The sequence below is a fragment of the Equus asinus genome, chromosome 7 (assembly GCF_041296235.1).
Source record: "Equus asinus isolate D_3611 breed Donkey chromosome 7, EquAss-T2T_v2, whole genome shotgun sequence".
Classification (NCBI taxonomy): Eukaryota; Metazoa; Chordata; class Mammalia; order Perissodactyla; family Equidae; genus Equus; species Equus asinus.
In genome coordinates this window covers 73,667,437-73,681,044 of record NC_091796.1, presented here as the reverse complement: position 1 = coordinate 73,681,044, position 13,608 = coordinate 73,667,437, and the positions used below count along the sequence as shown (strand labels likewise).

The following is a 13,608-nucleotide window of genomic DNA, read 5'->3' as shown; positions in this document are numbered from 1 at the left end:
CTGCCTTTGACATTGTCGATGCCCCTGACATTACTGACTTTCTCCAATAGATATATTATATCCAAATCTAGGAGGCAGACAAAACATACTTGTTATGGCTTCACTGTGCAATGGAAAACCACAAAAGTGGTGAAGGCATGCCCTTTACCTTAGATACGTTTTGGCTAAATGGAGCGTGTTGTCCCACTGGTTCTTGATATCAGTAAGGGTCTGTGGAACCAAGGGAGCTTTGCTGCTCTCGGCCTGACTCATGATTCTCTGTATTCTAGCGTCCCCTTCAGGCTTCAGTAAAATGATTTCCTGAATTAAATAAAAAAGAGCTTATCATCTCATTCGTACTGCTTAGGGATATTACATATGATATCTCTTTATTTATAAACATTATACAGAGATTCTAACTTCAGAGTAGATTTCAAAATTACTCTTTCATTTTTATTTATGCCTCAAAGACAAAGAGATCTCCTTCATGTTATACAGAACTGGTTCTCAGTAAACATTTGTTGGGTTAATCTGAGTGCACTCCTGCTCTCCTCTTGATTTTCAAATAAATTGTATGCCAAAAAAAAAACAAACAAAAAACCTGGCAAATCCTCCTTCCTATCTACTCCATTATTTATAAATGGAGAGTTAGGGTAACAACCTGAACAAAACACTTTTATATACCCACAATTGGACTTTCGGCTTCCCAAAGGGAAATGCAGCGTCCCTCATGTCAACTCTGGCTCTCTATCACAACCTAATTAATTCCCATTCTCTGTTCTTCACTTTCCCTCCTTTGCTCTGAACAATCAAGTTCTTCCCTTCCTGGAAACACTACTCAAGATTCACCCTGTCCAGAAAATCTTTCAAATATAATCTCAACCGATTCCGATTACTTCAGTAAATCCCACCCACCCTTAAAGCTCCCTACTCTTGACCATTTCTTCCTCTAACAATGCTTCGATTAACGAGATTTCGATTCTCTCCAGTTCCCTTTAAGCACACATGCTTCTGTCCCCTGTATTTTTAACTAGCGAAGTTTATTCACCCTCCCCTTAAAAAGTAAGAAAAGAAAGAGATAAAAACTCAGCTCAAGGGAGCTTGAGATCTCCTTGGCCTCCACAATCCACTCAGTATCTAATAAGCTTTATGACCATACTTATCCTCTCTGAAGAAGAGTTCCTCTCCAGCCCTGCCGGTGACATGGCTGATGCCTCTGCAGTACTGACCTGTATTCTTTTCATAACCTAGCAAGCTCCCATCTGCTGCAGCTCTGGTTTATTGTCTTTATTTCAATTCTTCTGTACTCAGTAAAGATGGACAATAACTGGGCATTGCCCTCACAGAGAGGAAATACTTTCTCTCCTTTCCATGCATTAAAATAACTTTAGATCCCTCACAGCCCTTCTCTTTTGCAAGCTCAGTCATTTGAATTTCTTCAACCATTCCACACTGATCCTATTTTCCATTAAGAAACAAATCTTCGCAGTTTTCCTCTAAATCTTTTCAAAATTAGAGTTCACTCTGACCTCTGAAATTTAGTTTCCACAGTTATACCTTTATTTTTTGGATTCTCTCCTCAAGTGTCATTTTGCCTTCAGATGAATTCAGAACCATAAGGGACTCTTTAATCGCTGTTATCCAACACATTACATCATGTGCAAGATCTTTAAAGCTCTGGTCCTCAGCAGGAAGTAACTTATTGTCTTCATCAATTTCACACAACTGTCTCAATAATGTCTGGTATCTATCAGTCAAATGTGTGGATTCCATTATTATTTCTTCTTCTTCAGTAAGCCCATATTCCTTCAAAGAGTTGTTCAACTGGGCCATAGATTCAAACTGTTCCCTGTAAATTCCAAATATCATTGAAAGTTTACAGGAGCCATGACATCACGTAAGAAATCATATACCCAGGAAATATATTTCATATGAGATTAGCTATACCTCTTTCTGCCTAGAGCTTGGCCAAATAGCTCAGTTTTCTCTCCTGATTCTTCCATTTCTTTCCATTTCTCTTCTTGATTAGTCAACCACTTACTCAAGTTTCTATGGTCATCCTGGAGTCTAAAAGAACATTCCACATGTTAGAAGATAAAAGAAGCAAAAAGTATTTATCTGAAGAGAAGGCTGGCATTAATCTTGTGAGCCAATTGGGTTTTTACTATATATTTTTGTTATTCTTTAGAGAAAATTTAATTTGTAACATTAAAATCCGAATAATAATAGCCTGTATTATAGTGGGATTCTATAAAACAATAAGCTACACAAATGCATCATAAAGAACAGGAAACAAACAAACAGAAAACATTTTTGGACTCTCCCCTGAACCTCTGCCATATTGGATAATTTGAAGAACTCTCCAAACTTCTATATTCCTAGAGCCAAACTTGGATTTTAAAGTATGCTTTCTATTTGTGAAATTTGTGTGTATTTGTATCCTAATGCTAGCTGTACTGAGGCAGAGGACATATAAAGATATCACTGGAAAATATATTATTTCAATATCACCTTTATTTCCTACCTCAGTAGCCGCTGCAAATAATCATCAAGCTCCTTTGCTCGCACCTGGCATATGGACTCCATTTTTTCTAATTCACTTTCTTGACTTACAATCCAACTGTTAAGCTCCTTAATATGTGCTTTGGGCAGATGCTTCTTCACATGATTTAACACAGATGCCACCTGCTGTATTTTACTGCCTCTTCCTTCAAGAGCCAAGAAATCCTTAAGAAAGACAAAAAGTCAATTATGCCCTACTGGCAAGCATAAGTATGGTCTCTGCCACTCCTAGGACACTTGTCCAAGCTAGTACATAGACATGCCATCTTCTTAACATCCTGTACAAAAGAAGGGCTATGGAGATATGGTTACCTCCAAAGCAAATGAACAAAAGATGACTTACATTAGCTCTAGAATGTGTGTGTACATATGCATTTGCATCTGACTTTCTGAGAACTACATTAAGCAACATAACACAGTGCCACCATGAAGATCAGTAGAAGTAGGACCAGGAACGCTGCATTTTTCTTTCCCGGCTCCGTTCAGCTTCTCCTAAATACTTGCTCCCTCTGGTAACCAACACGTAAAACTAAATGGACTGTTCTCTATTTAACTTTGTCCAAATCAGAAATTTATTTCAATGTTTGTGTTTCAAAGTTTGAGTATCAATTGCTGAGGCTCATGCAGTAGGCGAAGTTAAAGGCAAAAAAGAAAACAATCGGGACTATAAAAAAGAGAAGAAAGGCAATTTTGTCAATAAAGAAAGGCATCATAAAAGCGAGAAATCAAACAGAGAGCATTTAATGCCGTCAATAAGCTTGAGAGCACGTCTTATCATCAAAACGAAAGTACTAAATAATCTACCCCAAAGTGATCAAGCTTTAAGGGTGCAATATGCATTTTACATGCCCCATGCACTTTGCCTTTTATCTCAGGCCACTACACTCCGAGCAGCAGTGCATTAAAGTTCAAGAACAATTTTTTAAAGAAATATGGCTGCCAAAAGACAAAAAGTCAAGAGACCTCTTTCAAGAAAGTAAAGGGATTTCAAAGTCCAAATTAAGTACTCTTTATTTTTTATCAAACATGATTTTAACACAACTGAATTCACCAGCAAACACTAAGTTAAACAGCATCTTAGAATAGGTGTGAAAATAAAACTTGTGTAAGTCACTCGAACCCTTACCCAGTAAACAGTTTCAAAATATTTGGAAAGAAGTCAGGTTATTTGGAAATATTCTATGCAGGGAAATCAGTAAATCAAAGTAAGTATTATCTTATCTACTTAAATACAGGTCTACGCCTCCAGTATTCTAGTCTTGATAAATTTTTTTTGAAATTTATATATGTCTTACAGAAAGTTTTTGTAGCTTTTGTTCCACACTCTTTTTTGTTTCTGATGATTCAAAACAGTCCTTAAGGTTCATTTTAACGTTGCTGAACCAGTCATTAAAGTTCTTGCACTGATCTAGAGGAAAAACAAAACAAAAGCTGTATTCATTCAAGGGAGACTTCACACACCTTCTTAAAGCAAGAGATCTGGAAACTTGTTTCCCAAGCCATGGGTACAAGTCATTATGTAAAGCAGTAATAAGCTGAAACCCACATTTGAGGGCTAACAGAGCCGAGAAGGTAATCACGGTGTACTTTCCACACTAAGCCTCCTTTCCAAGCACAGAGGACACCCAGAGACACTTGCTCACAGGCACGTCCCAAGACTCACCGACCACAGAAAGCGGGTCAAACACTAGGACCCTGGTGACTTTCCTTCATGAAGTAACGATTTGTCATGTGAAAGAAATAGATGTATTGATGAAAGGCGTAGATCAGTGAGTGTTCCCCCAGCTAAAAAAATGGTATGAATATTGTTTCCTTGAATAAAATCTGTGCAACCATCTGTAAGTGAAGCTTAGATTAATTAGCCTTGTGTTCACAGTCCTTATTCACACTTTAAGAGTCCCAGAAACACAGCAAGAGATACACTGCACTCACCATTCAGTAACTTCAAAAAGTGATCTTGCAAAACACTTTTTTTGGTATTAAATAAATCACTGATGCTTTCATATTGCTTTTTTAATTCAGAGAGTTCAGGAGTCAGACAACCTATTTGATTCTCAAGTAATATCATACTGTGCTTTTGCTGTAAAATCTGCTGTTGTATCTCCTAAATATATAAACAAACAAACAAAAAAATACTAAGTCTTTAAAAAGACTCAATTGGCACAAAGCATAATACATCTCCATTATTTTTGTAAAAATCTAGATGATTATCTATCGGATGGATTCACTTTCTCTTAGCCAGTAAATGTATAACGCAATGTTATTTAATTTCTTTTCTTTCTTTCTTTCTTTCTTTTTTTTTTTTTTGCTGAGGAAGGTCTACCCTGAGCTAACATAACATCTGGGCCACTCTTCCTCTATTTTATATGGGGTGCCACCACAGCATGGCCGACGAGTGGTATAGGTCTGCGCCTGGGATCTAAACTTGTGAACCCAGGCCACCAAAGTAGAGTGCACGGAACTCAACCACTATGCCACGGGGCTGGCCCCTGCAACACAATTTAATATCAAATGATTACTGTCCACAAAGCAATTCAAATACATACACAAAGTGTTTTTCTGAGTTTTTTCCCAAGCTTTCATTTTTTTATAACGATTTTTATTAAACTCAAGAGGCCAAGACCACCAGAAATAAGTGTGAAACTAAATCTGAACCACAGAAAAGAAGCAAGTGGGCAGGACCTCTAGTTTGGTAAAGATCTCCAAGCTGTCGGAAGGAGACAGGGCCTTTAAGAGGGACTCCGTCATTCCAATCTGGGTCTTGGCTTGGTCCAGATCCTCCCTTAGCTCAGCTGGGCTGCCACTGAGGGCACAGTAGTTGGGTTCTCCTGTTAAACGCATTTTTACATGCTCTATTTTGTTCAAAATAGAGGACTCCATGACCTGAAATCATGAAACACAAGAAGGATTGTAACAAACTTTATTTAACCACATTTTAGGATAAATGCACATTGCTAGAGAATGAGTTAAGACTTTGCTTCACTTCAATGTGAAACAAACTCTTCTCTACTTCCAATTCTACATCACTGATATAACAACTCGAATGTTGCCTGTAAAGAAAAAGAGTAACATGAAAAAACTTAAATTGACATCCAGACTTTTTTCTAAGAGCAATCTGAATCCTTCTCTCTAAAACAAGTCTTATCTAGCACACCGACTGAGATGCTATCTCATGGGGCTCATTAGAAAATATATTGAAACACATAGAAAAATTAAATAGCCAGCATTTACTGAGTGTTTACTATGTACGCAGCATCATGGTAAGCACTTCATATACAAAATGTAGGCTTCAGAAGGTTAAGTAACTTGCCCAAGATCACAAAGCTAGTAGGTAGCAGAGTCATGACCTCACCCAGAGAGTATGACTCCAGAGCTCATATTCAGCCACCTTACACTTTAATCTAAATAAAATTGTCACAGATCTCTTCACACAACGGAAAGTCACATTTGAAAGTCACAATCTCCCTGTTTCTCCATCTAGGGATTAAGAAACCTAGAATCATTGAGCCATATTCTCCTTCCTATGCCCAGGATGCTCAGGAGGAAACCCTGGTTACTTCACACGCAAGTACAGCAACCTCTCCCCCTCCATACAAGAGGTCTGTGAAGTAAGTGAAATGAGAATACAAGGCAAAAAGTAGTAGTATTCATCTTAAAAGTGGAACAAATATAATAAACTATGCTATTAAAAATTTGGTCGGACTTAATATAGGAATCTAATATAGGTGAATTAAGTAATGATCCTAATTTTATTTTAGGTTTAAGACTTAGAATTCTGGTTTATGAATGTTACTTTAGAGTACTTCAATCACAACCTTGAAATAAAAATTTTCTTACCTGCAATTCAAGAGGTATGTCACTACTTTGAAGCAAAGACTGTATTTTAGCCACTCTTTTAGAAAATTCTGAAGATTTTTGTTCATGGACTTGCAACTCTTCCTAAAACACACAATTTTAATGGAAAATATCTTTTTATTTTGTACTTTATTTTCTGGTACACACAATTGCTATTGTTAATATACAGAAATTAAGAGAGCCTTGAATTTCCCTAATCACTTGTTTTTTAACAGAGTCCTGGGAGTTACAAGCCCAAGTGCCTTCACGGGTCAGGCAAATGTTACAAGTGAGTGAAGCATTCTAGCTACAAGACAATACAGAGGGGCTGGTCTGGTGCCACACCGGAAGGCAGCGCCTGCCTAAAGGCATCACATTTCATAGATGTGTACATATAAGCTGTGCCAACACACACACACACATGCACACACATTGTTGGCAGAATTTGGCCCACAGGCTGGCAGTTTCTAATACTTAATTTCAAATTTTTAAACAACTCGTACTTCAAGACAAATTTAAGTGACTCAGTGATAATTCATTTATACTTAGAAAGCCATAGTTTTACTTCACGACTATCATCATATACCTAGAAAACTCATAAATCTCCACACATTTTGAAAATCTTTTCCAAATGTAAAAAAACGGATATGTGAATTTAAAAGTGAATAAAATGACAAAATGAGAGAAAAAAATGAGATTTGAAGCATTAGAGTTAGCATACTGTAAAGTCATTATGCACACATACATAGATTTTAATATTACATTGAACCACACATAACTGCCAATACTGATGTTTTCTGACCTACCCACATAGTGATTTTATATAGTCCAGACTAATAATACATAAACAAACAAGCAATTATAAAGAACTCTTCCTAGAGTTAAAAGAGACAATTTTAATTTGTTCCAAATGGCAAAACCTGAGATTACTATTTGGAAACTAGTCTTTTTTGAAACTCTACACAAATGTTGATACTCAGCCTTATGTTTTTTCTAATCTTTTTTTTTTTATTTGATTTGATTTTTTCCTTTTTCTCCCCAAACCCCCCGGTACAGAGTTGTATATTCTTCATTGTGGGTCCTTCTAGTTGTGGCATGTGGGATGCTGCGTCAGCGTGGTTTGATGAGCAGTGCCATGTCCGCGCCCAGGATTCGAACCAACGAAACACTGGGCCGCCTGCAGCGGAGAGTGCGAACTTAACCACTCGGCCACGGGGCCAGCCCCTCTAATCTTTTTTGAAGAACTGCTTAATTCAAATTATGACAGTTGGGGTTAATGGTCTTAGGGCAGGGAGTCTGTTTTTATAAAAAAAGTTTTATTGGAGCCCAGCTACTTTCAAGCATCTATATATTGTCTATAAGTGACTGCTTTCATGCTACAACAGTAGGGTTGAGCAGTTGTGACAGTGACCAAATTATCTACAAGTCTAAAATAGTTACAATTTGGCCCTTTAAGAAAAAGTTTGCCAACCCTTTGGGTCTAGACTCACCACCTGGGAACAATTATGCATTTTGATGGGGCTTCTGCCAAGAGTTCTTAACCTTTTTATACTGTAAACCCCTCTGGTGGTCTGGTGAATGCTATGGACCCTTTGCATAATATTTTTAAAACAAAACATAAAATAAATTATGTAGGATGACAAAGGAAAACAATTACATTGGGTTACTGTTACCAAAACATTAAAAATAATTTATAATATAGTAACATATAGGCCTCTTTAATAATACCTTAAATAACAAGATCTAGCAGTGGACCTACTAAATACCATAATTTCAAAGTAGTGATAAGGGGAATAGTTGCAACTACCAGATAACGATTTAAAAGTATCTGTGATTTTTTTGATAACAAAGTCATGCATAATGCTCATCCTATTATGTTTGTTGACTATGTTCATAATTGAAACAAATACTACCTTTTAGTCAGACATTCAGGAAAATAAAGATGTGACTGTCCCTATGTAAGATGATTTTATCAATGAACCTCTTGTGTGTGTGTGAACCCCAGATTAATAATACCTGCTAACATCTTCCTGGATATTATAAAGGAAAAGATAGAGTTCAGGTCGTACTCAAGGGATAATGAAAGAAATAAAAGATTTCTTTGTGATTTCTCTACTCCACTTCAAGAAAGCAAACAATATTAAAATGTCAACTGTATACAAAAAGACCACATATTTTATCTCTGTTCAATTACCCTCAGCTTTTCTCTTTCTTCTTCAGTCAGTTGATGTAATCCCATTTCTTGAAGGACCTTTTCAGTCCACTCATCAATGACATTTTTTAAGTTAAAAAGTTTGTCCCATAAAGCAAGAGCTCGACCAAGATTTTCATAGTAGTCTTCTGTCTTCTCATTTATCTACCACAATTAAAAAATAGAAATAACATAGTCAATGGTGAAAAGTATGAGAACCATTGTTTCAGTTGAACACTATTTTTAAGTAGAATTTTAGTTTATCTTTACTGGATATTTTGCTTTATTCATCAACAAAAAAAATTTGCTTTAACATATCACATAGTTCTTTCTTCTACAAAAAAACTTGTTTGATATGCTGCAGCTTATACACAACTGAAAGCAACAGTCTCCCTAATTTCTAAACCACAATAAATAAAAAGTGCTTTTTTAAAACCCACATACAAGAAAGTACGACAGATAAATTCTTAATTTGTAGCTCCTAAAAATGTCATTACCACTCACCAAAAATGTATTAAAAATATATATAGTTGAACATCAATATCCTGCACAGATGAGTAATATATTAACTAGTTTATTTTAAATAAGTTGAGCATGCACTTTTATATCTGAAAGATTACAGACCCATTTGTTAGCAGTGCCTAACTCTGGCGTGAAGACAATTCCTAAGTTATGAATTATATATGATGTGAACATTTCTACAGTGAGCACTTTTGAATTCTGTAAATAGATAAAAATACTAAGGATACAATAGAAAAGATGAACTTAATGTTATAAAATGGAATTTCTAGTCAATTAAATTATCACTTACATCAAGCCATCTATCCACAATAATATTAGCCTCTTTCTCAAAAGGAGGCTCTTCAAAGGTTCTCATTTTATTTAGATGGAATTGTAGATTTTTGCAGATCTGGTTAATCTTGTCTACAACTTCTAAATGTTCATTAAATTCTTCTTTGACAATTTCAATCTGCAAAAAAGATGCAAAACGTTTTGATATACTGACATAGACAAACTGGTAAGAATCACAATTCTATTACTGGCTTTTATTGTGCCACTTTCTCAATGAAAACATTTTAGACTATTAGCCATCTGGTTTATCAATAATCCTATATCCAAATTTCTTCCCATTCTGCATGATGAAATATTTATAACGGTCTAAAACCATGTTTTTTGTCCATGCAAAACAATATTCTACCCAAAAAGGCACCTCCATTCAATGGCATAAAAAATGATAGTTCCTAGATTCCTGTGAAAGGAATCAGCATTGTAACATTGAAGAACCTAAGTGCTCATCTGAATAGAAGAGACAGAACTCTAAAACATCTGTAATATGACTTCTGGTTTAATCTTCCATGATTCTAACTCCAACATCATTTCTCACATGGAAGGTGAAACACTACATTATCAAAAGGCCAATGTTCTTAGACTCCAAAATAAAATTTGATTGTTGACTAACATAATCCTAATGTTTCACTCAATTTATTAATCTTACGTGAGCATTTTAACAATTATATAAAATTTGAAAACAGTGACTTCTCATTAGCAAAAACCTAAAAATTATACACCTTAGGAGGATTTCCATTTCTGAGAATATGGAGTAGACAAACTTTTCCCTATCTTTCCCACTACGTACAACTGAAAACCCTGGGCATCACATACAAAACAAACTTAAGAAGACTGAAAAGTGGGGAGCTCAAGAAGGGGGAATAGCTGAGGCATCAGCTCATGAAGACAACCTGGCGATGAGTTCCCTGAATCCTCAGATCTCCCAGACTGTGCTGGAGAAGCCAACACCTGGTAATATCAATGGACACAGAGAAAAAAAGGCCCCAAGGAAAGCCCGCTCTCTTCAGCCAAAGAATGAAGAATTAGTCAACTTAGCAAGACAGAAAACTTTCAGAAAATAATTGCTCACCAGAGCCAAAAACCACAGAAAAAACTGTGGCCCAACCCCCACCCAGCCAGCAAAGGTTAAGTGCAAAGCCTAGACTTCCACCGTCACCAGGCTGTAACAGGAGCCCCACCCACACCCAACCAGGATAGTGTCAGAGAAGGCCAGGTAGAGAGCTGAGACTTTCATTCTAGCTGGGCAGTAACAAAGCACTCCCCACTGGGATGTCCATGGAGGTCATGCAGGCAGCTGCAAGGAGGAGCCAGGAAGCTGTCAATGGAGGGTAGGGAGCCAGAACTCCCACCCACAACCAGCAATAACAAGGAGCCCCCTATCTTAAGTGTCAAGAAATTGTCCTTATTTGCAGATGATGTGATCATCTATGTAGGAGATCTCAAGTAATCTACAAAAATACTCCTAGAACTGATATGTGGGTTCAGAGAGGTCACAGGATACAAGATAAACATATCAAAATCAATTGCACTTCTCTATACTAGCAATGAATACATGGACACTGAAATTAAAAATATAACACCATTTACAATTACTCAGAAAATCAAACACTTAAGTGTAAATCTAACAAAACAAGAATAGGACTTAGTTGCTGAGAACTACAAAATGCCGATGAAAGAAATCAAAGATCTAAATAAATGCAGAGAATACCAAGTTCATGGATCAAAAGACTCAACATAGTAAAGATGTCAATTCTCCTGAAACTGATATACAGTTTTAATGCAGTTATTTTCAAATCCCAGCAATATTATTTTAAAAATATAGAAAAGATTACTTAAAATTTATATGGACTGGTAAAGGAACTATAGCTAAAACATGTGAAAAAGAAGAATAAAGTAGGAAGAATCAGTCTATTTAATTTTAAAACCTATCATATAGGTAAAAGTAATAAAGATTACGTGGTACTGGCAGACAGATAGACACATAGATCAATGGCAAAGAATAGTGAACCCAGAAATGGACCCACACAAATACACCCAAGTGATTTTTGACAAAGGTACAAAGGCAATTCAATGGAGGAAAGAGAGCCTCTTCAACATATGGTGCTGGAGCAACTGGATATCTACAGACAAAAGCATGAACTTTGACCTAAGTCCACACATTGTACAAAAACTAAGTCTAAATGGATGGATGATGGACCTAAATGTCAACCATAACACTATACAACTTTTAGGAAAAAAATAGGAGAAAATCTTCAGGATCTTGAGGTAGGCAAAGAATTCTTAGACTTTCACACCAAAAGCGCAATCCATGAAAGGGAAAATTGATAAATTAGTCTTTACCAAATTAAAAACTTTTGGTCTGCAAAAGACCCTGTTAAGAGAACGAAAAGACAAGCTACAGTTTGGGAGAAAATATTTGCAAACCACAAATCCGACAAATGACTATTATCTAGAATATATAAAGAACTCTCAAAACTCAACAGTAAAAATAATCAATCTAACTAGAAAATGGGCAAAAGACATTTCACCAGAGATGACGTACAGATGGCAAACAAGCACAAGAAAAGACGATCAATATCCTTAGCAATTACGGAAATGTAAATTAAAACCACAATGTGATACCACTACATACCTATCAGAACGAGTAAAAGAACAAATAGGGACAATATGTAATGCTGGCAAGGATGTGGAGAAACTGGATCACTCATAAATTGTTGACGGGAATGTAAAATGGAACAGCCACTCTAGAAAACAGTCTGGCAGTTTCTTCAAAAACTAAATACACAATTAACATACAACTCAGCAACTGTACTCCAGGGCATTTATCCCTGAGAAGTAGAAATTTATGTTCACACAAAACCCCCTACAGGAATGTTTATAGCAGCTTTATTTATAATAACCAAAAACTAGAAGCAACCCAGATGTCCTTCAGTGGATGAAAAGTTAAACTGTGGTGCATCCATACCATGGAATATTACTTAGCAAGGAAAAGGAAAACAGACTATTGATACATGCAAGAACCTGAATGAATCTCCAGAGAAATAAGCTATGTGAAAATAGCCAATCCCAAAAGGTTACCTACTGTCTGACTTGATTCATATAAGATTTTTGAAGTGACAAGTTATAGAAAGGGAGAACATATTAGTACTTGTGAGGAGGTGGGGGCAAGAGGGAAGTGGGTACAGCTATAAAATGAGAACACGAGAGATCCCTGTGGTGATGGAAATGTTCTTTATCTTGAACCTATCAATGTCAGTATCCTGATTGCAACATTGTACTATAGTTTTATTAAGATTTTACCACTGGGGAAACTTAGCAAAGGGTACACAGGATCTTTCTGTATTATTTCTTACAACTGCATGTGACTCCACAATTATCTTAAAATTAAAAGTTTAATTTAAAAAATTAAAATTACACAAAATTTTTTAAATGGAAAAAACATAACTAGGGATGTTTCTGCCTCCTGACTGGATGCTGACGGATACACAGAGAGAGCTGAGATGCAAACTCAGGTGTTTTTTCTCCTGGTTCAGGACTCTTTGCATTGGAGCATAACAAATGCTTCTTCAATTAAATGAAAAAAATACATATACGTATCCTAATTTTTACTACATTCAAAGGACCTTGTCGTTACATTGACACAGCTACCACTGGGAGAGGAGAAAAGAAAGAGCCGGAGAGGGCACTTTCAGCATTGACAGGAATTGTGGGCTTTGTTCTACAATGAATGGAAGGGGTAAAAAGAAAACCAGGCTCCCTCTGACATCTCCCAAACTGTATAGTCCCCTGACATCCTAGGCTTCTAGTCTTACTTTCGCACTTCTCTCTTTCATTAAAGAGAGTGGAAACCTGGCGCCATGTCCCAGGTTTGGTTTTAAAGGACAAAAATTCTCAGTGGTATCCTATTTCAGCCATGGGTGCAAAGTATCGTGACAATACACACCACAGAAACTGATTGTTCCTGAAGACAGTACCCAAGTCATCACAAAACTAACTGAAAGTTACGTTAACAAGCAGTACTAAAGTTTGCTTTTGTCAGACAGTTATAAAAGCGCCTGAGAAAAGAATTAAACACTAGTGTGCTAGAACTTCTATATCTTCCATACAAAATAATCCATTATTTCAGCAAATACATGAAGCGCCCCTATGTTAGATACCACACTAGAAACAAGGATTCTTAACAAAATAAGAAA

At 36.4% G+C, this 13,608-nt stretch overlaps 1 protein-coding gene across 10 annotated transcripts in view; it reads right to left on the bottom strand.

Annotated features, from left to right (window-relative positions):
• Positions 1-13,608, bottom strand: part of SYNE2 (spectrin repeat containing nuclear envelope protein 2) — a 298,118-nt gene that overhangs the window by 158,616 nt on the left and 125,894 nt on the right. For all 10 annotated transcript variants that reach the window (XM_070513755.1, XM_070513754.1, XM_070513759.1 and 7 more), the window contains 10 exons: positions 9,378-9,536; positions 8,570-8,731; positions 6,379-6,480; positions 5,224-5,424; positions 4,474-4,645; positions 3,837-3,949; positions 2,504-2,706; positions 1,927-2,046; positions 1,537-1,828; positions 149-300 (listed from right to left, as the gene is read on the bottom strand). In XM_070513755.1, the coding sequence (XP_070369856.1) occupies positions 149-300; positions 1,537-1,828; positions 1,927-2,046; positions 2,504-2,706; positions 3,837-3,949; positions 4,474-4,645; positions 5,224-5,424; positions 6,379-6,480; positions 8,570-8,731; positions 9,378-9,536 (1,676 nt within the window). The remainder of the gene's footprint in view (positions 1-148; positions 301-1,536; positions 1,829-1,926; positions 2,047-2,503; positions 2,707-3,836; positions 3,950-4,473; positions 4,646-5,223; positions 5,425-6,378; positions 6,481-8,569; positions 8,732-9,377; positions 9,537-13,608) is intronic.